General features: G+C 42.7%; 1 protein-coding gene across 1 annotated transcript in view; it reads right to left on the bottom strand.

The window, feature by feature from the left end:
- The window catches only part of EEPD1 (endonuclease/exonuclease/phosphatase family domain containing 1), a 60,467-nt gene that overhangs the window by 8,095 nt on the left and 27,388 nt on the right, over nucleotides 1–24,984 (bottom strand). Inside the window, exons 2-3 of the mRNA XM_031590459.2 lie at nucleotides 18,223–18,274; nucleotides 2,769–2,879 (exon numbers count right to left, since the gene is read on the bottom strand). Coding sequence (XP_031446319.2) covers nucleotides 2,769–2,879; nucleotides 18,223–18,274 — 163 coding nt within the window. The remainder of the gene's footprint in view (nucleotides 1–2,768; nucleotides 2,880–18,222; nucleotides 18,275–24,984) is intronic.

The following is a 24,984-nucleotide window of genomic DNA, read 5'->3' as shown; positions in this document are numbered from 1 at the left end:
GAGGTGGATCTTGCTGTGCACCGGCTGAAGGGAGAAACAACACCCCAGGGCAGATAGAAAAGCTTCTTTATGTCACCCTGGCCCTAATCCCCCCCTACATGTGGGAAGAATGGGCAGTCCCACTGAGCACACCGAGTTGAAGTGCATATTGCCTTGCTACTCACACTTGCATGCTGGCTCTTGGACCCCCAGGTAGGCAGAGCACTGCTTGCTCCATCCAATACTTTCATAAGCTGCTCTATCTTACACAGGCAGAGCACGTTCAGGACTGCTGCAGTGGTCAGAGATTTAGCTGCAGCATCCTGTGTGCATCTTTGGACTGACACATGCCCTACATTTCCTGCTCCTCCAGGCAAGAACCTGATTCTTCTTAGTGTGGTCAATAATAAAATAGTTTATGTCCCCAGTATCCCCAGCATCCCTCCTCTGCCGCTGGTCAGTGGAGAGCTTAGTTGGGGTGCATAGTTCCATGTCTTTCTCCTGACAGTCTCTTCCAAGCACCAGCACATGAATGCAAGAATCCTTTCCCATTCCTTGTCTCCACACCACAGGTGATCTTACAGACTTCTGTCATGCCCAAGCTAAAAATATCCAGGCTCATTCAGCCTCTTGGCAAGACATCTGGTCTAGACCTCTCAGCCCTGTCAATTCTCTCTGTCTCCTCTCCAACTGAAGTGATTCATGTTCAGGTTTCCAATTCTTTCATCCTAGTGTCTATCACCCTACAAGGTTTTCTTGGACTACTTGGGAATGTGGCATTTCCAGAAAGCTGTCTGCCCCCTTTACACCAGCAGCAGTATCTAATTCAAAGCCTGTCAAGCATTCCTTCTCATCACACAGACACAGTTTGCCTTGGTATCATTCAGACCTAGTGAATCATAGTTAAATCCATCTCAAGGAAAAGCTTTCCATTTCAGCTGTAAAAAAAAAGTGTTGTCTGTTCTGCTGTATTCCTATGAGCCTTGAAAGAAAGTATTATGTTTGGCTAAAATCTTTTGGTGACATCTTTGGCCAAGTCACCACCAAACTCCAGTCTAATGTCTGAACCCTGAGTAGGCTATAAGAAAAGACATGGAAGAATAGAAGAGCTGTCAGCAGTTCCCCACAATTCCCTGACTTCAGATTTCTCATTAACACAGTGGTCCAAATCAATGTTTGGTAGGAGGCGAAATGACTGGGAAGTGTGGAAGCATGAGTGTGATGCACTGTCCACTATTTAGCACTGCAGATCATCCCATGAGCAGATTGTGCTGAAGGTGCTACATATTAAGAGTAACGCTGCATTACTTCATTGCATTGTGTTTGTGTACACAGTGTCCAAACCTGATGAACTCATCAGGTAACCTAAGGGACAGAAAAGGCTTTTTGGCTTTGTGAAGGGTGCTGCAGGGTAGCCAGATTTCTCTTCTGTAAAAGCACCTAAAGGGAAGAATCAGTAAGTAACATTTCTGGTTTTAGTTTGGCCTCAGACTTCTCCCACAATTTGAGAAATCCTTCATCCTTACATCCCTACCAAAGTACATGCTGATTTTTAGTTATTCAATCCACAGTCAAAACTTTTATTGTTATCTTTGAAAATACAGCTCAAGAAAGAACTGACTTAATAACCTACATGTAACACAGAAACTCCGAGACAATTACTAATAGTTCTTCTTATTAAGGCAAAAAAACATAGCAAAGAGAACGACTCCACACAACTGTTTAAACTCAGTGCCCTAATGACCTCATATAATGAGAGATCCCAAAACAAAGATTCCACCCAGGAATAAAAACATCCTGAAAGGGATTTGCTCTCTGCATTGGAAATAGGAGTGTCGTCCTGAATTGTGCATTCAGGATACAACTGGAGCCACTTATTTAATAATGACAGCACTCAGACTAGATGAAAGTAGCTCACCGTGTGTTTCATTACAAGTCTCAGCTCCTGCTTCCACTGCACAACAACATTCATGCTGTAACAAATGCATCGTGACAGTGATCCTACTTGATACCAGTAGCCTCCAGTCTCAGAAGGACTTTGCTCTGAAATCCCATTAGCACCCTTGAAGAGAAGAGGTTTCCCTTGGGACAGACCACCTCTGGCTACCATTAGTAAAGTTCAGTTCCATGCAGCTCTTCTCTGAATACTGTCAAGGGTGGCAGGTGCAACCATCACCACCTTGGCATAGTACAGCACTGTGCTGTTTTTCAGTGGAGTCCAAGGAATATTTCTAATACGTGTGCAGGGCACCTTAGGAAACATGCTAGATAAGCTCATCTGGCAGATGAGGACAGCCTGCTGAACAGCCCCTCTGTAGAGTCTTCGTTTGTAAAGCTGTAAAACTGGAAGCTCTTCCACATTTCAGCCAGTATTGTATTACACAGCAAGCTCAGCTGATTAGCAGAAAAAATTCAGAAGAACTGCAGTGTATCAGGGGCAAAACGAAGGGCTCTTTCCTTGTCCTAACACACAGCCTTTCTTCTGCATTTCTGTACTGTTTTTATCTGTTATTCATCCCCAAAACGAACGGGCACCTTTCTCCTTACAAGCATGCCATAGGCTGGGAAAAATAATTCTCCCAAAATATCAACAGGACACTCGAATTCTATATAAACAGTCAGCTTAAAAAATAAAGAAAGAAAAAAGAAAGTTACCAACCTCGCCAAAAAAGATTTGCAAAATGTTCTGCCTTAAACAGGTGATTAAAAATATATCCTTGGTGTGAGGGAAAATAAATAAATAAATAAATAGAAGGGAAGCAAAAGTTCAAACATAGGGATTAATGTACCTTAGGTAGCTGGCCTGAGGGTTTTTCGGAAACAACACCCTTCCAACATCCTCTAGGGCCCTTCCACTTGCGGATGTTTGGCAGCGTCGGCTGGTTCAGCTCCATACAAAACTAGAGACAGAGAGGGAGGTGGAGGAAAAAGATCAGCTTTGTAAGACTTTCAAAAGAACTGCAAAAAAGCATGCAAAAAGACATCGATAGAGCGCACCGTGGAATACAGACCGTAGTCCCTACTGAAATGTTAAGCAGTGCCCAGCTACAAATCTGAGGTTGTTTCTGCCTGAGGCCAAGGAAGTTGTATCAAATTGCTAGCTACAGAATTTAAGCTCTGGTTTTTAACCACTGCAGTAGCCTAGGCCAGTCCCAAAAGGGAAGCTTGCTAATGTGGAAAGAACAAAAGCCAGCTTTCAGCACACATGTGGGATGCAAAACCCCTGCTTCCCAGGAAGGCTCACACAGGAGGAGGTCTGGGATGGGCCCCAGAGACGTAGCATCAGTGGAGGCTGAGTTAAAACAATCCTGCAAGCAAAAGGTACTGGAAAAATGCCTAAGTTTCTTCCTCGGGCTCCTTTTCCCCCAAAGCACCAGCCTGTGCTGGGGAGCTGGGCAGGGTGTTTGGGGGCAGGAAGCAGCAGTGCTGGCTGCTCTCCAGTGATCCAGAGGGGCCAGAGGAAGGGAGGAGGCCAGACTCAACAGCCTGCTCTCAGCTGACAGAACCACTTTGGGGTTTACAGCTCCAGGAAGTGCTTGTGGCTTGAAAGGAGGTTCTAAAGAAACAACAAGTTGGCATGTGAAGAGCTCAGGTTAATAAACCTCAAACAAACTAATGAGCCAAGGGCTGTGGGTACGGTGAGGGCTGATAAATCAGAGGAATGAGATCCTCCACGCTACGAGGCATGTGCATTTCAGTGGGAAAGTAAAAAAATGACAACCAGAAAACAGGTATCAGAGCCCAGCTGTGCACGCAATACACCTGCTGTAATAGCACCCGATGCACTGACTATGGCTGTGGAATGGCAAATGCATTCTGAATGCTTGAGACTTCTTGTTCACGCAGGGACTGGCTGCACATCTGCACACACAGCAGATCTTTGTGATGCTGCCCACAGATACTGGCTTTCCTGGCCACTGCTGGGCAGCCACAGCACCCACACACATTTTCATTGCCACGCATGTGGTCACAGAGCTACAAAGCCTGCACAGTAACACACAGCAGAACAAGGATGCTGGAACTGCGGACACATTGGAAAGAACTCACATCCACCTGGATATGGTCTTGCAAGTGAAATAATAAAAATAATAACAACAATAAAGGCCACACATTGGAAAACCTGGAGCCAGGAGCCCCTTGTATGCAGACATTACGAAATACTTTTTGCCAGCAGTTTCAGGAGCTTCCTAGGAGAACCTAGCGCCCTTGGCAAAGCTGCTGTCATAGAATCAAGAATCATTGAGGTAGGGGAAGCCCCCTAAGATCACCAAGTCCATTCATCTGCCACTAATACTGTCCACTAAACCATGTCCCAAAGCACTGAGGAGCCCAGAACTGGACACAGTGTCTGCTATGCACAGTGGTCCTCTGTGGTGGGACACACCTCTGGCCAGAGTCAGTCTGAAGAGCTGCCATCTCTTGGCAGATGGTGGGATGGTAAGGATGATATATGGGCATAGTGAAATGGAGAAAGGCTACCACCCTTCCAGCTTGCCAACTACTTTGCTTCTCATGTCTATTTTACCTTCAGTTTTAAAAAGACAAATCAAACTTTGCTCTTTTACTGTCTTACCTGTGAGGTCAGTATCCCAGATGCTGAAGCTGTAAGCATATACCTCTAAGATACACACAACCCAAAACCAACCTTTTCCTATCTTGGAAGGCCAAGACACATTTCAATTTTTTGCTCAAAAGAGTGAAAACTGACAAACGAATTAATTTCTCTCTGGATTGCTGCTGCCCAGCAGCCAGCACAAAGTGCACGGCAAGGCTGAGTAATGTCACAGAAACCATCATGTTATTAAAAAGAGCATTGGCAATCAAGTAGTTTGAATATTTTGTTTCCACCAAATTGATTTTCTTTAACTTTGCTCAATCAGAAAGACAACAAATACGATTATATGGTTTGTTTGGACAAAGCCATCAGCCAGTTCTGGGTACAGTTTCAGCAGCTGAGGGCTGTCCCTGCAGCAGCTGACTTTAATTCATGCCCATTTTCCAGGGCCCTCAGGCACACAGATTTTGAAGTGCACTTGCTTAGGTCATGTTTTTTGCTGAACTGAGAAGTGTATTTCTTAAAACATGTTGCTCTGTCTGCAAAGCCCAACATCAAACAAGATTACACTTTCCCTTGTACAGTAAAAATCTACAGACTAGGCATGGAAAAAATAGTCCTCCTCCTTTTGCAAAGTTAGATCTACATCAATCCCTTTGAGGAGCTGTTACTCAAGTGGTAAAGAAAAGACTGGAATGAAAACCTCAGTCAGAGCATTTCTTTCCCCTACCCCCACATCCTCATAAGGAGAAAAGTTCTAGCTTTGTGTTTCCTCACAAGCCTTTCAGCCTGCAGGTTTTCTGGAATGAAATCAGCTTTCTTCATTAAGTCCTGCACAAAACTGATTCAAAACTCAAGCACATACTGTGTGTTATCTGCAGCAGAAGGGCTCCTACACAAGGACCCCTCCAGTGTTGTGGTCGCTCCTGCAGCTTAGTGCTAGCTGTTCTGTAAGTGCCTCTGGGCTGCAGGAACGTACTGCACACGGGCTCTGGTTGCACTCCAGGCCAACAGTTCTGGAAAGGTGACCCCTAAGACAGCCACCTGCCTGCCACCAACGCTTGGAGCCAACAAGGGCCACCATGCCAAGAACTGGGACAAGCCCTGTGGCCTTTGCTCGCCATCAACCCATCATTTACCCAAGCAGGGAGGATCTGAAGACGTAACTGCTGTTTACCCTGATAAGGAGCCTGTGCCTACTGCTGCCAGCCACTTCAGAAGCAGACAGGAATAAGGTTATGACTAACAGAGAGTGGCTGGAAGAAGTTAAAGACATGCATGTCTGAGCAGAGACTGAAGAGGGAAAGCAAGGTGCCCTGGCAAGTGTTAATTGCGCAGCACAGGTGCTATGGAGCACACTGAGCCAGGTATGCTTGTATCCCTTGCCTAAAAAGAGGATGTATTAGTCCTTTGAACGTTTAGGAAATGAAATGCGACCCAGGAAAGCAATGCCTAAGGGCTCAATAAAGTCACATAATTATGCATATCTGATCAGCCAGTGATGCCTCTTTGGAGGAGGCCTATTTCCACACCTGAGTCAGAGCACAGGCTGCAAAGAAGGTGAAAAGACATCAGATGGAGGAGCCACAGTATGAACCAGTTATTAGGGCACGGTGTACCTTGTCTCAGTGCACCAATCATTGCCTAAACTTCAGAAAAGTACTCAAAGCAATTAACTGTTCATTTTCTTCAATTACCACAAAAGCTTTCAGGCCAAAAGGGTGCAGCAGCAAACGTAAACGACAGCTTGCTTCTTCAAAGCAAAGGTGGTGTTAGTGCTGCTTAAGAAATAGGATTTTATCATGTCGGCCTGTCACATCAGAGGTAGATGCTGGTGGTACAGCAGTAGGGGTTGAACCTTCTCACCAATGTTCCATTCCACGGTGTTGCTGTGTGATTGATGGCAGCAGAAGGGCAGACTGACAAAATGGCATCTGACATGGAAGTGTGCATGGAGCAAAGGTGTGTCACTGAATTCCTCCATGCAGAAAAAATGGCACCCACTGACATTCACAGACATTTGCTGAACATTTATGGAGACCAAGCAGTAGCTTTTGTAGCTGAGAGTCTGCTCTATCAAATGGTGTTACTGTGCTTTGTATCTGCTGTGGTTTTTTGATGGAAATAAATAGGAGGCATTACTTTCAGCAGGACTTACACATACAACACAGTCTCAGTGTTTTTAAGAGACACTGGGGGAGTAAATTCCATGACTAGATGAGGGGCATATGAAACTTCTATCAATTCCTTAGCATTTCAGATATGTTAAGGGATGGCACATGAGTAAAGATTTGAAATCATCATGGTGAAAGAGTACAAGCAACAAAGAGCGAGGGAGTTGGCAGCAGGAGACTTTCAGCCTCAGAAAGAGTCATTTAACTGTGTTATCATGTCAAAACTCACCACCTTTTTCAAGCTGTAGATCCTGAAAAAATCTTGAAGTAGAAATCTGGACCTGTAATTCAAGTGGTCTGATAGAGGGCCGTGCAGTTGTGTCTGGGTTCTCACATAACCAAACATAACAGCAGAGAAGGAAGCATTATTATGGCTAAAGCCTAAAACAGACTCAACATTGGATCCTTTTTCCTACTGCCAATAGTGTAGTCTCAGGCCTTCACTGCTTGTTTGCCTTTCCCTGAAGCGTATCCGTTTCCTGTTTGCAGAAGTAGCCAAACCCTGATCACTCCTAAAAACACACGCCATGGGGATGCAGGCGCCGATGTGTGGGATGCACTGCAGCCTCCTGTCAGAGGAACCACAGAGATAATGCAGGGGAAGGGGGTGGCCCTGTGCTGTTATGACTAATGTTTTATACATGCCCATTCGATTACCGTCTTCCAGGAAGACCTCATGGAAGGTTTTGTAATACTTACCGATCGTGTTCTTCAAGCACTGATAGTACAAAAAGGCAAACAGAACCTGGCAGGTAGATGGAGGCCTGCCAGACAGATAATTATTGGCATTTTCAAAGGAGAACAAAACTCCACAGACAACAAAGTTCTCAGACATATTGATACATTTTGTTATGGAAAAGGGTTGCTCTTTCTCCCTCTCATGAATAAGTTTACAATGAAGAAATAATGTATTTAAAGTGTGGTTTATAGAAGCCAAGTAACAAACTTTAGGAGAAAAACTGTTTGATGAAAGCTAAGATAAAGAACAAATCTATTGAACATGCCACAGACGCAGTTACTCCTGGCAAGGCTACCAGCCCATCTTGCCATGTTAGTGCATCCTGTTCATGCCACGTCATCCAGACCCGGGGCAACATCTTCCATTCTGTACTCACTGGCTCATCCCTCCTAGAGCTAAATCAAAGCATTAAGATTGATGATTAAGTCCAGCCATCCTCCATGTTCTTTGTAAACATTATTTAATGCATCCCTCCAACAGCTCCAGAAACTCACTGAGAGCAGCAAAACAGAGGCAGAGCACTTGAGCACTGCCCATCCAGCTGCAGCCTTGACCAGCATCTCTCTTCATGCATAAAACTGCACTTACAGGCACCATCACACCATGGACAAAGTTTGTTTGCTGTGATAACATGTGTATACACACATTATGTTGGAAAATACGAGCTCCTTCCAGACCCAGTGTGGTGCAAGTTGATAGAAGTTTTCTATTGCCCTACCTCCACCACGGGGCTCCAGCTGTGCAACCAATCCATGCTCTATCAGTTAGGTACAATGAGCACAGTTCAGTCTTGTCTGGAAAACACGCTGCTTCTGCTTCTCACATAGCAGACCAGTATTTCAGAGAAACATCCACAGAAGAAGGATTTCTTTTTTTTAGCTCCTGACAGCTTCAAGCACCATGTTATAGGCTGGAGAGCAAGCATCTACCACGCCATAGCCTCATCACCCAGAAGCTACGTGGCAACCTTTGTCCTGAATTCCAGACTCTGCTGTAAAGATCATTTCTAAGTTCAATACAGAAAAAAGGAAATCTCCTGGGTTGAGTTCCTCAGAGAGACAGGATGAGGAAGGCTCACTGTCTAAGCCCAGTTATGTCCAGCATAGGCAAACAATCAAGTTGTTGAGATCAGGGTAACTCTGAGTACACACAGAGGCGTAGCTCTTGTTACCAGAGGAACACTAAAGCAAAGCATGGATCCCAACATTTTTAAAACAAACCACATCACCTTTGCAGGAGGTATGGGAGCACCTTTATGAATTCGGCTGTGTTTGGAGCCAGCCCATGGATTTGAACCAAACTGGAACACGAGGCTCTGTTCTGCAGCTGCTGTATTACTCACCCATTGTATTTCATGAATGTGCGGGAAATAATTATGCTGATAAATTTAACATTATCTCAATTATCAAAAGTTTATAACGATTTGTTTCCATAACACAAACCTGTCTGAATCAAAGCGGATTTTTATTTTTTTATTTTTTAATGAGGCTTTAAAGGATCGGTTGGGGAGTGGTAGGAACATTAGTTTGCACCCTCAAGTTATTTGTTTTTCTTTCTGAGTACTTATTTTGGAAAAATTCAACAATGAGCTTCTACACTGTCCTCCCAGATGAATTACATACAGCTCACCACAGTCACTCGACTGCTTAATTCCTTGTAATATCTGAGAGGAAATTACATACTTTATCCTTGACAATATGATTGAAAAAACAGACTGTAGCCTATAAAAACAGTTCTGGGCTCATCTTTTAATCACAGTGTTCCTGGGACAACAATTCAGATCATTCACTGGCTGTCCTTCTAGCTTCATTCTAAACACTAGTTATTATTTATACAAACAGTGTCTTTTTATGGAGTTTGAAAAGGAAGACATGGAAACCTTTGGTGCAGAGCAGCAAATTAACTGAAAGAGGCAATGCAGTAACTTAAGTTCTGGGGGCACTGTTAAAGGTGGATATATGATGCTCAACTGCATGTTGTCAAAATAGGGCATGAAACACCTTTCAGTCAGGCTGTCATTTAACAGGAAGCAATCATAATGTGTGCTTGGCAGAAATCTATGCTGCCTTTTTGCTATGAAGGAGAACATCCATACCGGCCAACTCGTGCACACCAGCAGTTTTGCAGGTTTTTAATTTCTCAGGTTTCTACTACAAGCCGAGTTTTTTCCTTGTCCTTCAAGGGACAGACTTATTTTGCAGAACACTCTTCCTGAAGACTTATTTTCTTACTCTTAAGAACATTATTTTAAACGTAATACCAGAATTAAGGCTCAAGTGCTTGTCAAGGAGGGGCACAAAGCCTCGCAGTTCCTTCCTGAAGCCTTTTCAAGTAAGTGTTTTTGTCTGCATAAGTAGGCAGTATAATCATTAACAGCAAAATGGCATGCTAAGGGAGCTGATATGCTATAAAGAAGAACAAAAAAGAAACCTTCATGATTACAAGAGTATCTTTTTCATCAAGCTGCTTTTACAGGAGATGAGTGGTTGAGTTTGAGCACTTTCCCTACATTGTCATAAAGCAGTCTGCTCAACTGGTTGGCTCTGCTAAAATCATAGCCGCAACACAGATGAATTATTTACTTATTACTATGCTGTCTGCTGTAAATGTTCAGTTGCTTATTCATTTTTTCCATCTCATTATTTCCAAACAAAGAAGAAAAGTTTCATTTTGCCTTCACTTCAGCCATCAGAAAAAAAAAGCACAGAGCATCTCTCAGGGAATACACGCATCTGCTTAGGGAAGCATTACTGAGATTATTAAAGCAATGAGGCAACAGATTTTTTTTATTATTTTTTTTTAATATTACAAGCATACTGCTGCAGAGAGTGCTTGAAGCAGCAACCAGAGCTCCAAGTCTTCCATGAGGTGTGCTACTGAATGCTTAGCCAGAGCACACAGAAGTACTTTGTGTTGTACCATACCCATGACAGGAAGGCTAGAAGCTGATGATATTTAAGTCCCTTCCAACTCAAGCCATTCTATGATTCTGTGATCACAGCTACCATTTTAAAGAGCCACAGCCTGCACAGCAGATGTTTGGAGAGCTAACCTGCGCATTCAGATACGAGGCAGCAGGCAACCAGGAGTCAGTATCTTTCTGAGAACCCTCTTTCTCTTTAATTTTAGTCCAATAGTTTGCTCATGCAACTAGGAAGCTCCTATCAACTTCCACGGTGTGGTGCAAAACCACTGGGACAGCAACCTTACTCACCCAGCACAAACCACGACTACAAGAGCTGAACATCAACTTATCAGAACTTAGCCCTTCATATAGAAGGCAAATAAAAGTCTGCCTATGAAACATGGGACCCAAGGTGCTAAGAACCGGTTTCTTGTTCACCAGTTAAAACCAAACAAATGGATCCAGTGAACTGTTTGCCATGATCTGAATCCGCTTACCTGCACATAGCTTTGAGCCAAAGGAGAAGTTATGGGAAGACATTGTGCCAAGACAAAGAAAGAACAAAAGGGAATGGGGAAATCATACAGTTCTGAATGTCATTTATCAAGGAAAGCTGCACAAGCACAGGAGATAACTAGGTCTCAATCCACTGACAAAGTTTACTCATTTTGACAGATGCAAGTAAGATTTTTTTTCTTGAAGCTTCTGGGATATACAGAGAGGTAATGTTGGACTGTGCTGATATGCATCACGAGCAACAATAAAGCAGTGTGTTAGGAGAACTGCTCTGACACAAAGGAGAAAGGAACAGCCCTCATTATTATGTTAGCTTGGTCACCTCCTCTATAAAGACCTCCATCAAAAATAATTATTCACAGGGCATTTTACTTCCATCCATTCCCTTCCTGCTGTTATATTACCATCTTCTCTGGCTGGTTTATGTCTTTGTTTAGAACAAACATTCTCTTTCATGATAAGAACCCAAAAACAAGGAAAAGAAGAGTAATATAATACGATTCAACCATTACCAGTCTCAAACATTTATTCTTCCCTCAGACATTGATTACACCACATTACAGGACACATTCTGTAAGGCTATTTGTATCTGTCTTGTATCCTATTCCATTATTTATTTCTTGGATATTTATTATTAGGAGGATCTCTTTCAGGCTGCTATCATTAGGACACCCTCTCACCATTCTTTTTTAAATCTCATATGCTTCTTAATTCTTTTTCACACTTCTAGTTCTTAATTTAAAGAGTCTGATTTGACACTCATTCCTCTCTGAAACAGCACATTCTTTATTTAAAGGTTTGTATGAGTCATACATGGTCTTCTGTCTTCACCCTGCAGCACCCACCCCTCCCACAGAGGCCACACACTGTTCTCCAGTCCTGACCAAAGCTGTGCTCAAATAGATGCAATGAACTCTGGCTCCCCATAGAGAGCACACACATCACTTAATTCTCATAAACAGCCAAAAAAAAAGATTTAGGATGACATTACAAAACTCTTGCTGCTATGAGAAACTACTAAACAGGGGAAAAGAACCCCACAAACATAAATAACCTTACTCAAAATGCTTCAAAATCAGTCCTGTTCTATGAACTGGTTTTGTCTTCTGCCATCTTACAAAAGAAAGCAAGGAAAAAATGACAGATCAAGGACTCTTCATGTTACTCACAGACAAAACTTAAACACATCTGTAATCAGACATTTTTCATTTCTCCTTGATCTGGAAGCATAAAGAATGATTTAACTGATGGATAAGATCAGCTTCTGTCTTGGGACCAAACTAGATGCCTCACAAAAAAAAGCCCATCTGGTATAACGAGCAGTCTCCATATCACTTGTTGTCACAGATGCACAGCTATGCTTCCAGACAGAATAACAGAGCACCTCCTAAAGAAGGGCATTTTAAGAGCCACCTGTGCCCTCAATGGCTCCCAGTACTGTGCACAGCAATGCTTCATAAGAAAAAAGATGGAAAACACAACTAGAAAAAGCATTCAACCAAGACAAGCCAGACATACAAGTAGGTGTGATCATGTGCTTCCTATACTGCAGACCACATGGATGGGATAACCTGGAAGAATTGTAAGAGGTGGTGTCAACAATTCAATAGCAGAGCGTTGTGATTCCCATGAATGCCATCAGGTATGTCACTTCTGAGTGAGAGCAAAGTTGATGTTGACATCCATATGATACACTTCAATTGCATTTCAACTTCTACACATTTCCTTTACACCCTTGTAAAGTCTGGGTTGAGCTCATGGTTTCCCTAACAGTTACTGTGACAGAAACCATGGCCTTGTGCTCCAATCAACTGAAACCAGTTTAATGGCATAGGTATATAATAGGTATTCTTCCCTTTATCCTGAGGTTTCTGGACCTAGGGATGAGGTCTAAAAAAGACTGCACTCCTGAGCATTACCCGTGCACAGGATGCAAGCAAGAGAAAGGAAAGAAAGAAAACAGGAAGGTGGCATAGCCCACATCTCCTTTTCTTGCTCTCTGAAAACTAGACTGCTACTGTAGGGAACATCCTAGCATACTTAAGTTTCGAAGGGATCAACCTCTTTCTGAAAGGGACAGTTCTACATTTACAGACAGTAAATGTAACTGCTCTCCAGTGACTAATTCATTCACTGTCCAGTACCTTATATTTTTTAATCAGCAGTTCTAAAGCCAAGGAAGGTTGCAAGAGGCTAGGACAACCCCTATCTCTCAGAGACTGCTGCAAGATGCTGCTCTCCAGAAGATTCAACAGCAGTGACAATCTCAGAATCACAGAATGGCCATGGTTGGAAGGGACCTCAAGGATCATGAATCTCCAACCCCCCTGCCACATGCAGGGCCGCCAATCTCCCCATTTAATGCTAGACCAGGCTGCCCAGGGCCCCATCCAACCTGGCCTTGAACACCTCCAGGGACAGGGCATCCACAGCCTCTCTGGGCAGCTGTTCCAGCACCTCACCACTCTCATAGTAAAGAACTTTCCCCTGACATCCCACCTAAATCTCCCCACCATCAACTTAAAACCATTTCCCCTCATCCTGCAGTTATCAGCCCTTTCAAAGAGTTGATTCCCCTCCTGTTTGTAGGCTCCCTTTAGGTACTGAAAGGCTGCAATGAGGTCACCCTGCAGCCTTCTTTTCTCCAGGCTGAACAAGCCCAGCTCCCTCAGCCTGTCCTCATAGGGGACAACACAGGATATTTTGGCTGCACAGGCAACAGCTACGCTTCAAGTGGTTTAACCTGCAGAGCTCAGACAGCAGTCACAGAACCTGCAGTGGGGATGCCCTGTGCTTCCCATAAGAGTCATCAATGGCAGCTCCCAGGCTTCTGTTGGCCTGAATGCGATGAGTCAGGTTTGCTTGCAAGAGCAGCATTTAGGACATGAGCAGCCACTTAGCATTCTTACCAAGATGATGGGCCAGACACATGGCTCAGGTGAGCAGTTGCTTCGTGTGAAGTCTATTATAGTGCAGCTACAACTAGTGAGTGCACATATTTATTGCCATGCAAGCAAGAAGTGATGTGCTTGTGCTTACCCATGTATATGGAAAACAGGAGCTCTCTTCCAAACACTGCAAAGCTCCTACAGATAACCTTTCCCAAATAAACAACCTGCACGGCTCTGAGAGGGATTTTATAAAGAACAGAGATTACAATGGATTTAATCACGATTAAACACTGATCTGGCTCAATCTACTCAAAAGCAGACAAAAGATAAATAAAAAACCTCCAGCAGATTCATTTCATACTGGAAATTCTGGAACCTCAATTGACGTCATACTTTTTATGTTCAGATAATATCTGGAGGAAACAGTACACTGGATCAAGAAAACAAAAGCAAATTTCTAGTTAAAATTCTCTGTGCGCCGTGTAGAAAGGCAAACACTACAGCAGGGATTGCACAGGGCAGCTCAGCATTTATAAGCTCATTTTTCACAGTAGCTGAAATTTCACTGTTAGCGTGATGCCACTGGAAAGAAAGAAGCAACCCCTCCTGTCCTGATCTCTTAGGTTTTACTCTCTAAAAGTAGGTAAAATTACTCACCCTGTTCAACACTTAAAGGCATTTCCCCTCAGACAAAACCCACTTCTGATTGCTGGCAGGTAGCTACCAAGCAGCAAACTAAATTCTCTTACTAAATAATGCCACCTCCTCGGTGTCACTTCAGTTGTGGCTCACTGATTTGTCAGGCATGGTATGAAAATTCTACATGACAGGAAGGCACTGTACGTTGTGAGCATCACCCACATACAGGCATCTACTCTTTCCTATGAGTGACAAAACATAGGAAATGGGCTTCCCATCACAGGAGACAATTCCAGCCACTGGTTACTGCTGAGGAAAAAGTCAGAAAAAATAGCATAGATTCTAAGATTTGCTTGCTTACATTTGCATGCTAAGCTTTTATTTTTATTCAATGGGATAAAGATGCTCTCTTCAAGGAAAGAAAGAACTTTTTGTACCAGGAAGAAAAAATTATCTGGAGAAGCCTGATCAATTTACTCATTTTATCATCCCAGCTCTTTGTGTCCACACCAGCATTAATGCCTTGTGGACAAACATATAATGTTTGGCCAAGAGATGGAAGAGATCTCTTCAATAGTAAGTCATCTAGAAGCTATGTGGCCACATCTGGTGCCTAACTAATGCATCCTACACCTCATAGCTACAGGACCTCAACACCAGGTAAAGGACTTTCAACCCCTTTTTATTTGTGACTTCCAAAGCTTCACCAGTGAAGATGAAAATCCCCAAACAGAGAATGTAAGCCTACTGGCAATTAATTTCTCTTTTTACTCTTGTTTAACTGACCTCTTGGACCAAGCTCACAAAACAGAAATTTGCAATCAGTGGCACAGACAAAATTTGACATGAAACTTGTATCTTGCAGCTTGAAAATCTATCAACTTCAAAAATGTTATACCTGAAAAAAATGACAGTTTTCACTCCAATTCCTATCTTGCCTAAACCTACCCGGTGTATCTCGAAATCACTCCTCACAGCAAGAGAACAATTGTCATTCTGTAAATGAATTCCAGGCTTCTAAAAACTGCTAAGCAGACAGAATTACACAACTTGTGCTTACTAGGTGGGAAATGAGCAAATTGCTTGATCTTTGGAGTAAACTGGATGTATCTTTCTCATCTCAAGTAACAGTAGATGTATTTATTTGTTAATAAACAATTAGGAACATAATGGCTTACCATTACTTGATCCCAAAAGAAAGCTTACCTTATAAAATGCTATCAGTGGTTTACTAAACAGAAAGCTGCTGTACAGATTATTTAACTTTCCACAGTAACTTAACTCTCAAGGAGAGACAACTCAAGAACCAGAGTTAATGCCTGGAGGGCTGCATGAGGAAACTTTTGACAGAGTACAAGGATATTTTTAGCTTTGTATTTTACCAAAATAGTAAGTTTCACAGAGATACAGTCAGATGCAAATAAACTACTTACAGGTGACTGAAACACAAAATCACAGCAAACGTCAAGGATAACACCCACACCCAAATTTAATTGCATGGAAGTACTGATCCAAGGCTGACTGCAGCTAATGGGAGCATTCCTACCTATTTCAGTTTAGTCCCCTGCTCCACATATGCTTAAGCGTTGCTTTTACTGGAAGAAATGCTGCAGAGGTTTCTGCTCACCCCGAGCCTGCTGTACATAGGATGCATATCCCAATAGATAGGATGTCTATCCCAAACTGAAAGATGAAGTATGTGCTCCCTGCAGTGGGCACACAAAATATGCAGGAGAATGGAGAAGTCCAACCCAAAAGCACTATCACTACTTCCTTTTAAACATGCAGGTTGGAGGAACAACAAACACAAATTTAAGTATATCTGCTGAAATTAAGCAAAGGTGAGCTAATTTACTACAGCTGAGAACGTGGCCCCAGATTTTTATCAGCAGTGCCTTTAAGAGAACACACCAAGTTAGTAGCAAAACAAAGAAAAAAGTATTCTGAAGACAACTCTTCCTATGTGTCCGCTGGCATCAAGCACCAATGACTGCAACTGTTTTGGCATACTTGTTGCATTAGGAAATGCAAAACGGATTTAAATACTGTAACAGAAACCAATGTGAAATGTCACCTGGCTAGGTGCCTCACTCTTACTGTGAGTGGTTGTTATCTATAATTATCTATCTGGTTATTATCTAAAAAGAAAGACCCAGAGCTGTGCTCCTGGCAGAGGAAATGAAGCTCCTTATAGGATGAGGAACACCTGCACACCTGGGTACCTAAAATACTTTTCTCTGCAGCCTGGATGGCCTCACACCCTTGTGGGAAGGAGACTGTCATAGAGGCAAGCCACCACCTGGCATCCTGCCACCCGAATTCATGACTGCCCTGGGCAAAAGTCTGTGGCCCTTTTGCAGCAGAGGAATGCCAGCATGTCAACAACACCATCCTGTGACAGCCAGGGTGAGCTGGGTTAGCAAGTAAACATGCTTGCTGTGCCATGTGGGTATCTGCTGGGACAGCCTGAGGGACTGTAGCCAAAACAAACACAAACAATCCCAACTTCCACCCAGAATTTTCTCCAAGTAGAGATGACTCTTGTATTCTCATGCGACCAGGCTGTTTCACAGAGTTCATCAATTATTTTCCTGTTTAACTAATGGGCTGCTGTGGTACTTACAGGTGCCGGCAGCACTCCACAGAGACAAATGCCTGATGAGCAGCATCAAGGGTAAGACGAGCTGGTTCAGAGCCAGGACCTATAATTATACCCTATCACCCCTTCTGACTTCGCAACTCTCAGTGTAAATGCAAAAAATATTGGTAGACTTTTGGTCAAATTTCCACTGACAGACATCAGGGTTTTGAAAACTTAGCAAGCTATGTTTTTGCATAACACAAAGCTTCTCATGGTGGGATCATTTTCAGTAGCCAAGGTGGGAAAATGTGTAAAAATAACAAAATATGTAAGACTATATATAATGGGAAAAACAACATAGATCACTGTAGCCAAGGAAATAATGGCACACTAGAAATTGTGGTGCAATAATTTTAGGTTGTTATGTCCATAGCTAACTTACAGAAATCTTCCCATGAAAAAAGAAACCAACTGAAAATCAATCTTGTAATGACTATTAAAATATTATTTAATAATATTCTGCATTCCTGCAATATCATGCAGATATATGATTTACAAATACAAAACTCAGCATGCATTCTCAAGCCTGAACCTGCAAGTAGACAGAGCGAGGAATCTTGTTCTAGCCTACTTTTAGCCTCCTGTATTTAACAAATAAAGACAACTAAATTTCTTTAAACTTACATAATTCCATACTGTTGTTTTCCAGAGGGATAAACCGGCCTTTTAAATTCTTTAAACTTGGCACTGTATGAAAGCAGATGTCAAATATTCAGAGCTCAATTTACAAAGATCATTTTTCTGTTGCAGAGTTTTTCTGAAGAGCTTCCTGCACAGCTTCAAACAATGGCAAAAAGAGCAATTCCCACCAGGTCATTTTTTCTGGCTAAGCCTTGTTTTTGGAGGCCTTGGGCCAAGGGGAGGTGCACATCTGACAAAAAGGTGAGATGTTTACTGGGTGTGAGATGCCAGAGAAGCTGACTACTGCAAACAACGACAGTTTGGTAATATTAACCTGTTTTGCAAAAGGAGTGGCTGTGAACCTTTCAAGATTATTTTAAAAACATCAGAAACAGACAACTCAGACAAAGTGTTGCCCCCTCAACTACATGTGCTATGTAGGTAGAAAGAGGTCCTGTTTTATGCCACATGATTTTCCACAGAGTTAAGAAATCCTAACAACACAGAGTGCTTTAAGAGCTCCAACGTATTACTACTGTTGTACTAAATACATTTTAAATACCTTTTCCAGTGCTTCTCTATCAAGCAGCTCCTGCACAGCCAAAAGCTTGATACTGTAAGAAAAAAAAAAAACAAAACAGAAAAAAAGAGTGAATCACTCCATTGCAAGCATTACAGAAAGACAAGTAACAGCAGAACTGAAATTCTCCTTTTAGTTTCACTCTTAGAAGAAGTTTATAGAAGTATAGATGAAAAAGCACTCAGAATATAATAAAATAAAGCAACAGAGAAACAGTATTACTTTGCTTTGATTCAGCTGTCCCACAGAGATTTTCTGGTTTCTGCCTTACGTGCACATCTGAATCTGATTTACAAAGAAACTGCATTAATCATTACATTTTTAATACCCTAAGTTAACACGGAAGGAGCTTCTGAACAGTAAACACAGGGAAAGAATATAAACATTCCTATCATTTTTAATCAACTCAGTTCGTCAGTATCAACAACTTCCATGAGTTTTGCAACAGCCATTCCCAGGGATTTACAGTATTACAAATGAGATACAGTAACAAAGACAACCTCAAGAAATTTCAGGGAGATAAGAGGAAAACATGCATAACTGTTTGAAATGAGGCTAATAGAGATTGATCAATAATTATTCCGATAAGGCCACTTGCTAAGCAAACCAAACTTTCTCACCTACTAAATCTTTCCTAAGTTTGCCTCCAGAGGCTAAAAACTGTTCACTGAACTGTGTTTAACAAGTTGTCCCAGCAGGATTTTGCCCTGTAAGACCAGTTACTCAGATAAAATCACTGCTAAGCCAAGGTATATAAAAGAACCTTGTACAACATCTACATTTTCAATGTCAGTTTAATGAGTAACAGCAAATTACCTGTTCTTCATCAAGATCAGTTACTTCTACTTGTCCTCATTTACTGCAAAAGCCCAGTCTTGCCCAGACTAAGGAATTTCAGGAAGAGACCTTACTGCATCCCCACCAAGCTGAAGGCCTCGAGGATGGAGAGGAACCTGAAAGCAGATGAAACTCTACAGATGCTCAGACCACTACCAATCACATCTAACTAAAATCAAGAGCATGTCTGGGGCAGGGCCTACTGTCAATTCCCCATTCTTTTTAAGTCATTGCATTCTACACTGAACTCATCCTTCAGTATTTTCCAGTACAAAACAACAGTGATTCTTCCACAGATGGAGCCCGACAGATGCACAATTTAGGTAATGACTTCCCTTGATGACCCTACCCAGTCTTAAAAATACTTGCTCAGTACATTACCCTTGCAGTCCCAAGGAAAACTTCCTTTACTCAGGGTTACACAAACCTTTGTGTTGCAGTGGAAGAGTCAAATTATGCATATAAATATTTGTTTCAGTTACTCTCACGACTCTAGGCAGTCACAGCAAAGAGCCACTGCAATAAAAAGCTCATATTCAATAGAGGGTGCAGAGCTGCTGTAGCAGTCTGCCAAAGGACATAATCTGCCATGCACTACTACAAGAAGTTTTATCAGGCTTTCTGAACCTCAGAGCAATGTTGCATAATTCTGGAAAATCCACCAATGTCCTATTCATTCATTATGTATGTCCATCCTCTAACAGCAGCCAGCAAAACTTTAGTTATGCCCTTCTATTGTATTACAATGCTTTCCATTACAAGAATTCACAGCCCAAAACCCTCAACGCAAATGTCTTTTCACTTTAATGTATTTCTAGTCTTCAGACATCTTCAAAAGCATCACAAAAAGCCCACATCTAGAGAATTATAAAATAGCCCCAGACCATCAATTTCCAACCTCTAGAGTCTATTAGTGCCAAGACAGAGAAAACTGGAGGTGGTTCAGCAATGGCTGTGGATGCTCCATCCCTGGAGGTGTTCAGGGCCAGGATGGAAGGGGTCCTGGGCAGCCTGGTCTACAATTAAATGTGGAGGTTGGCAGCCCTGCATATAGAAGGGGGGTTGATGATCCTCGAGGTCCGTTCCAACCCAAGCCATCCTATGATTCTATGAACAGGGAGATAATCAGGAAGAAAAGGTATTCCACTGAAGTACAGAAGCAGTGAGAGACCTCCATTTAAAAATACTGTAAGAATGTGCACTACCTTGAAGTTTGGAAGGAACCTTGTTGATACATCATGGATATCACTATTCTCCAAATAACATAGGAGGTGTTGATATAGCTATGATCAAGGCCTGCCTCTTTCAGGGCTCACCTCTTAGTGTTGGGTGCCCAGCCTCTGGCGCAGCACATTTTGGAGAAGCACAGGAAAGGCCAGAGGGAGGAAGTCTAGCATGCATGTATGCAGAATTCAGAGTGCTGACAGCCAGTGGGAGTTGTACAAAGACTGCTTCACGTCCATGTGTACACACAGTGAAAGCTAGCAATTTGCCACCCCCTTTCAAAAGCTGTACAACAGCTTTGTAATTACGCAAATTACTTTTTTATTTTCCTTTTGAAGGCAGTCATTGCCTGACACTTTGAACGCTTGATCATTAAAGGTAAAATTCATCAACTGATGCTGTTGATGCTTCTAACAATTTACTGATCTGTTTCACAAACATTAATTGTGGACTATCTGACACTCAACAGCTGCACAAGAAAGACAAAGTAGACAGCCAAAATACAAGTAGAGGTAAACATCTCATTGCACAGTTCTTCCCTCCCATTTACAGTCAAAAATCCCCACAAAATCCCTTAAGCCAGTGTGTTTTTATTTAAAACAATTTACACCAAGTTACAGAAAAACAAGTAATAAAATAGAAGTATGAATCCTTTTCACTTTATCTCACCATATTTACAAGGATGCTGTCTTGCTTGGAGGTGAAGAGCTCCCCTCTAAACATTCACGTCCTGCAGAGATGCAGCAAAAGTGAATTCTAAGCTGTTGCAAGATTTGCAACAGTTTTGGTGGTTTGTGTTTGACTCTCACTGAGGAAGGACTTTACTGTTCTAAACTTATAGAGATCAATGTTTTCTAAGTATCTTATGAAATCTCCTCATTGTTTTCCACTCAGGTGACATACACCTTTCATATCACACAAGAAGCTTCTTTCCTTGGAGCACTGTCACTGAAGCACTGCCTGGAAAACTGTGCTTGATAGCTAGTTATTTACTATTTCTTACAGCAACTCCAAGTAATGTTTCTACATGCTGCTTTCTGAAAGGTCAGCTTAGACATGCAATTCTTTCAAAGATGCTATATTGGGGGTTTCATGCTTTGAGAGAAAAGAAAGAAAATCAAGCTGTTTATTTAGGCACTCCAGCAATCCCACAATACTGGAAGCAGCACATACCCACATGTGCTGTTTGTAGCTTACAAGTGTGTTGAGGATTTCAGAGCAGAAGGGAACATTGCTGCTTGGCAACTGGGGGACAGTTCTGATGTAGCAGAAAGGCAAAGTCAGTTACGAGAAGATTCACTGCTTCCAAGCTCTTGCTGTCTGTTCAATACTGCCTTTATGTGCTCTGTCTACATACCCTACGGTCTTTTATTTCATCCTCAACTGCAGTATGTGAACACTAACTCATGAGAAAAGCTGGAGAAAAATGAGTTCTCTAAAAAAAAACTTTTTGGTTACCAGAGCACCTGCTCTAATCCACCAGCTTTCAAGTACGCTAGTAATAGATCCACACTGCAAGTAACTGTACTGACATGACGAAAGCAGCCCTGGCTCTATCTGAAACTATTCTAAAAGTACTTACTGACTCACTTGCTCTGTGATCTGTTCAAACAAAACTACTGAAATTTAATATCCTTGCACCTTGACCATACTCAAAATACTTGAAAGCATGCAGTAATCAAAACGAAGAACTTTCCTACAGCAGTAAAAATACACAAATATGATGTGCTGTCAAGGAAACACATGACTACTTCTTTTTTTGGCTGAGGGTGATGCATGGCATTCCCTCTCTAAGGGAATTCCTTTGAGTTTCCAGAAGATTAGTCATGGTGCTGAGTGAATGCCTATAGCTACACAACATTTCTGCTCCTCTGGGCAATGTTGCAATCCTTTCCTGAAAGTATTCTGCTTATTAAGAAGTAGGACTGGGCTCCTCTCTTGAATCCTATCTACCCTAGCAGGAATAATGAAAGCTTTTTCCACTACCACAGACTTGCTGATACATTCCTTGCTGGCTGGGGCATTCCTGGTTACCACAAGCCATCCTCACATATTTGCGCTGCACTTCACTCCCCTACTTGAGTTATCACTACATACAAGCTGCCTTTGCTCTTGCAAAAGGGAAAGTCATAAGCCTGACTAAAGTTAACAACATCAAAAAAAAGCTATTTAACTTCTCTTTGTTTTCTGGACCCTTCCTCTGAGAATGGCTGTATCAAATCTCACTTCATCTAGTATCATAGAATGGCAGCCTCATGTGGGGATTAATGCAAACAAGTAGAACAAGGCTCCCCCTAGATCATAAATTGTCTGGGCTGGAAGGGACCCTTCAAGGTCATCTATTCCAACTCTCCTGCAATGAAGAGGGATATCTACAGCTACATCAGGTCGCTCAGAACTCCATCCAGTGTTTCCAGGGATGGGGCTTCCACCCCATCTCTGGGCAACATGCTCCAATGCTTCACTACCCTCATTGAAAAAAATGATGTGCATGAGAGTCAAAAAGCAACACTGGAAAAGTGTGACTCAGCTATGCTAACAGTCCTGGATATCTTGGGGAAACCAACTACTGAGGCTTTCACCCCAAGGGTAATCATGGCAATGCATTATGGAAGTGGCTCTTGCAACTACTGCTTACTGTGGTGTTTGGGAGATGGAGGCACAGCCCACTGCAGTCAGGGCAATACTAAGGACTGTGATTAACTGCTTTTTCAATTGTTTTAAATACTGCCAGAAGCTGAGGAATCAAGCATGTGCTTCTTTGGCTTCTTTCATGCAGGGTGGAGAAAGAAAGCAGCCAAAAACTGACACACAGAGAAAAACCAAGACCGTGCTTCTCAGTCCGGGGCTTTGGGAAGCTGCAGACCCCCAGCAGCAGCAAGACCAACATCCAGCACCAGGAGATGCCTTGGGGCACACAGATGAGCACCAGCCCCAGCTCTGGCCCTGGGCAGCAAGCTGTGCCGCTGCCTGGTGCTGACCACAGTGACCTGGCAGGCAATGAGCTCAGCATCATGCCTCCAGCTGTGGTGACAAAGAGGCCACATTAATGCACACATCACGAAGAACCCTCTGACATTTTTGCTGGCGTGTTCAATTGGCAAACTTCTCTTTTCCCTCACAAGTTCCAACAACTTAAAGGAAAAAAAAAAAAAAAAGCCAACAGTAACAAGAAAAGTAGACAAAACAACAAAAGCAGCAGTAAGAAAAAAAGCAGACTTAATGACTTTCATCCTCATGAACTTCCTCCATCTACACATATGAAGTCTGACAGGGAAATAAAATCAGTTTCTCCTTTTCCACTAAAACATCTGTGTCTTCTCAATCACTCCTTAAATGGAGGAAAAAACCCTGCCTGCTGCCAGGTCCAACATCTGCTGGAAGCTACCAGAGAGCTCGTGGAGAAAGCTTGACAGCCTTGGATGGAGGCACCATACCATAATGCTGGGAGACCATGCCAGGTAATGACACAATGAAACACTGTGGAAGGGTCCTCAGGAAAAAAATACATCTCCAGTAAGCAGAAAGCTGGGTAAAACCTGGGAACCACATTTTCTATTTACATAAAAGAAAAATGTATATGTATATAGATATAAACATATACACACACACACATACGTATCTATTTAGGGGAACTCTCCTGCAGTTTCCTGTCTTGGATGAAAGCAGCTGTTCCTCGATGTCTAGTCGCCACTGATTTGCCTTCACACAGGTTTAAAAACAAAAAGCACATCAAGGCTCTGCAGCTGGGAACGGAACCAGAAGTAAATGGAAGGAACAGAGAAGTTGAAATCCATCAGGCAAATTCCCGGCATAATGCCAGGCGGACAAAAGCTGCTCCCTCGATGTTTGCATTCATGGATCCTATTACATTATGTGAGTGGCTGGAGTATTTGTTATGGAGAGAAAGGAAGCTGTAATGGAACTAAAAGGGGGAAAACATGAATTATGGATGCTCAGCATCAGAGGGCAAAATGGCAGCATTATCCAAGCTAACAGACTGTAGGCAACTGAAGAGTTTACTACCTCCTTTTCCCCCTATTTCAGCGATTCCCTAGGTCCCATAGTGCTCTCTTAATTTTCTCTTGCATGCAGATCTCTCCTTGCCATGCTCCTTCCGGCACCTCCAGAGGTGGGGCCATCATTTTGCAGGACCAACGGCCTTTATACCAAAGGTCTGATTTATGCTTAACTAATGCTCTGGCCTCAGCACAGCTACGCTGTTGCAACAGAGGTACAATGATTCATAAACCCTGGTCTGCAGATATTCCAAAGCACGAGTGCACAACAGAAAGTAGAGCTGCACGAACACCAAACTTCTCCCTAGCAGCCTGGAAGGCAGTGAGGCACACTCATGAAATAACCCAAACCACAACCAACACTCGCTGAGGATGGCAGAGAGCTCTGGAGTCACCTGCCCAAGCAGGGACACCCACAGCAGGGTGTTCAGGCCCACGTCCATGTGGCTTTTGGTGATCTCCAAGGAGGAGACCCAGCAGCCTCTGTGCATCCTGTGCTAGTGCTCTGGCACTTGCACAGCAAAGAAGCGCTTCCTCATGCTTAGATGGAAGCTTCCTGATGTTTAGATGGAAAACTGAGACCTGCACATCTTCTTTACATCCTCTCAGGATCAGCCATTCCAAGCTTTCTCCAAAGGGACAAAATCTGGGCTGCTACAGATGT

Source organism: Phasianus colchicus, chromosome 6 (genome assembly GCF_987193195.1).
Source record: "Phasianus colchicus chromosome 6, bPhaCol1.hap1.1, whole genome shotgun sequence".
NCBI lineage: Eukaryota > Metazoa > Chordata > Aves > Galliformes > Phasianidae > Phasianus > Phasianus colchicus.
This window is presented reverse-complemented; position numbering and strand designations above follow the sequence as displayed.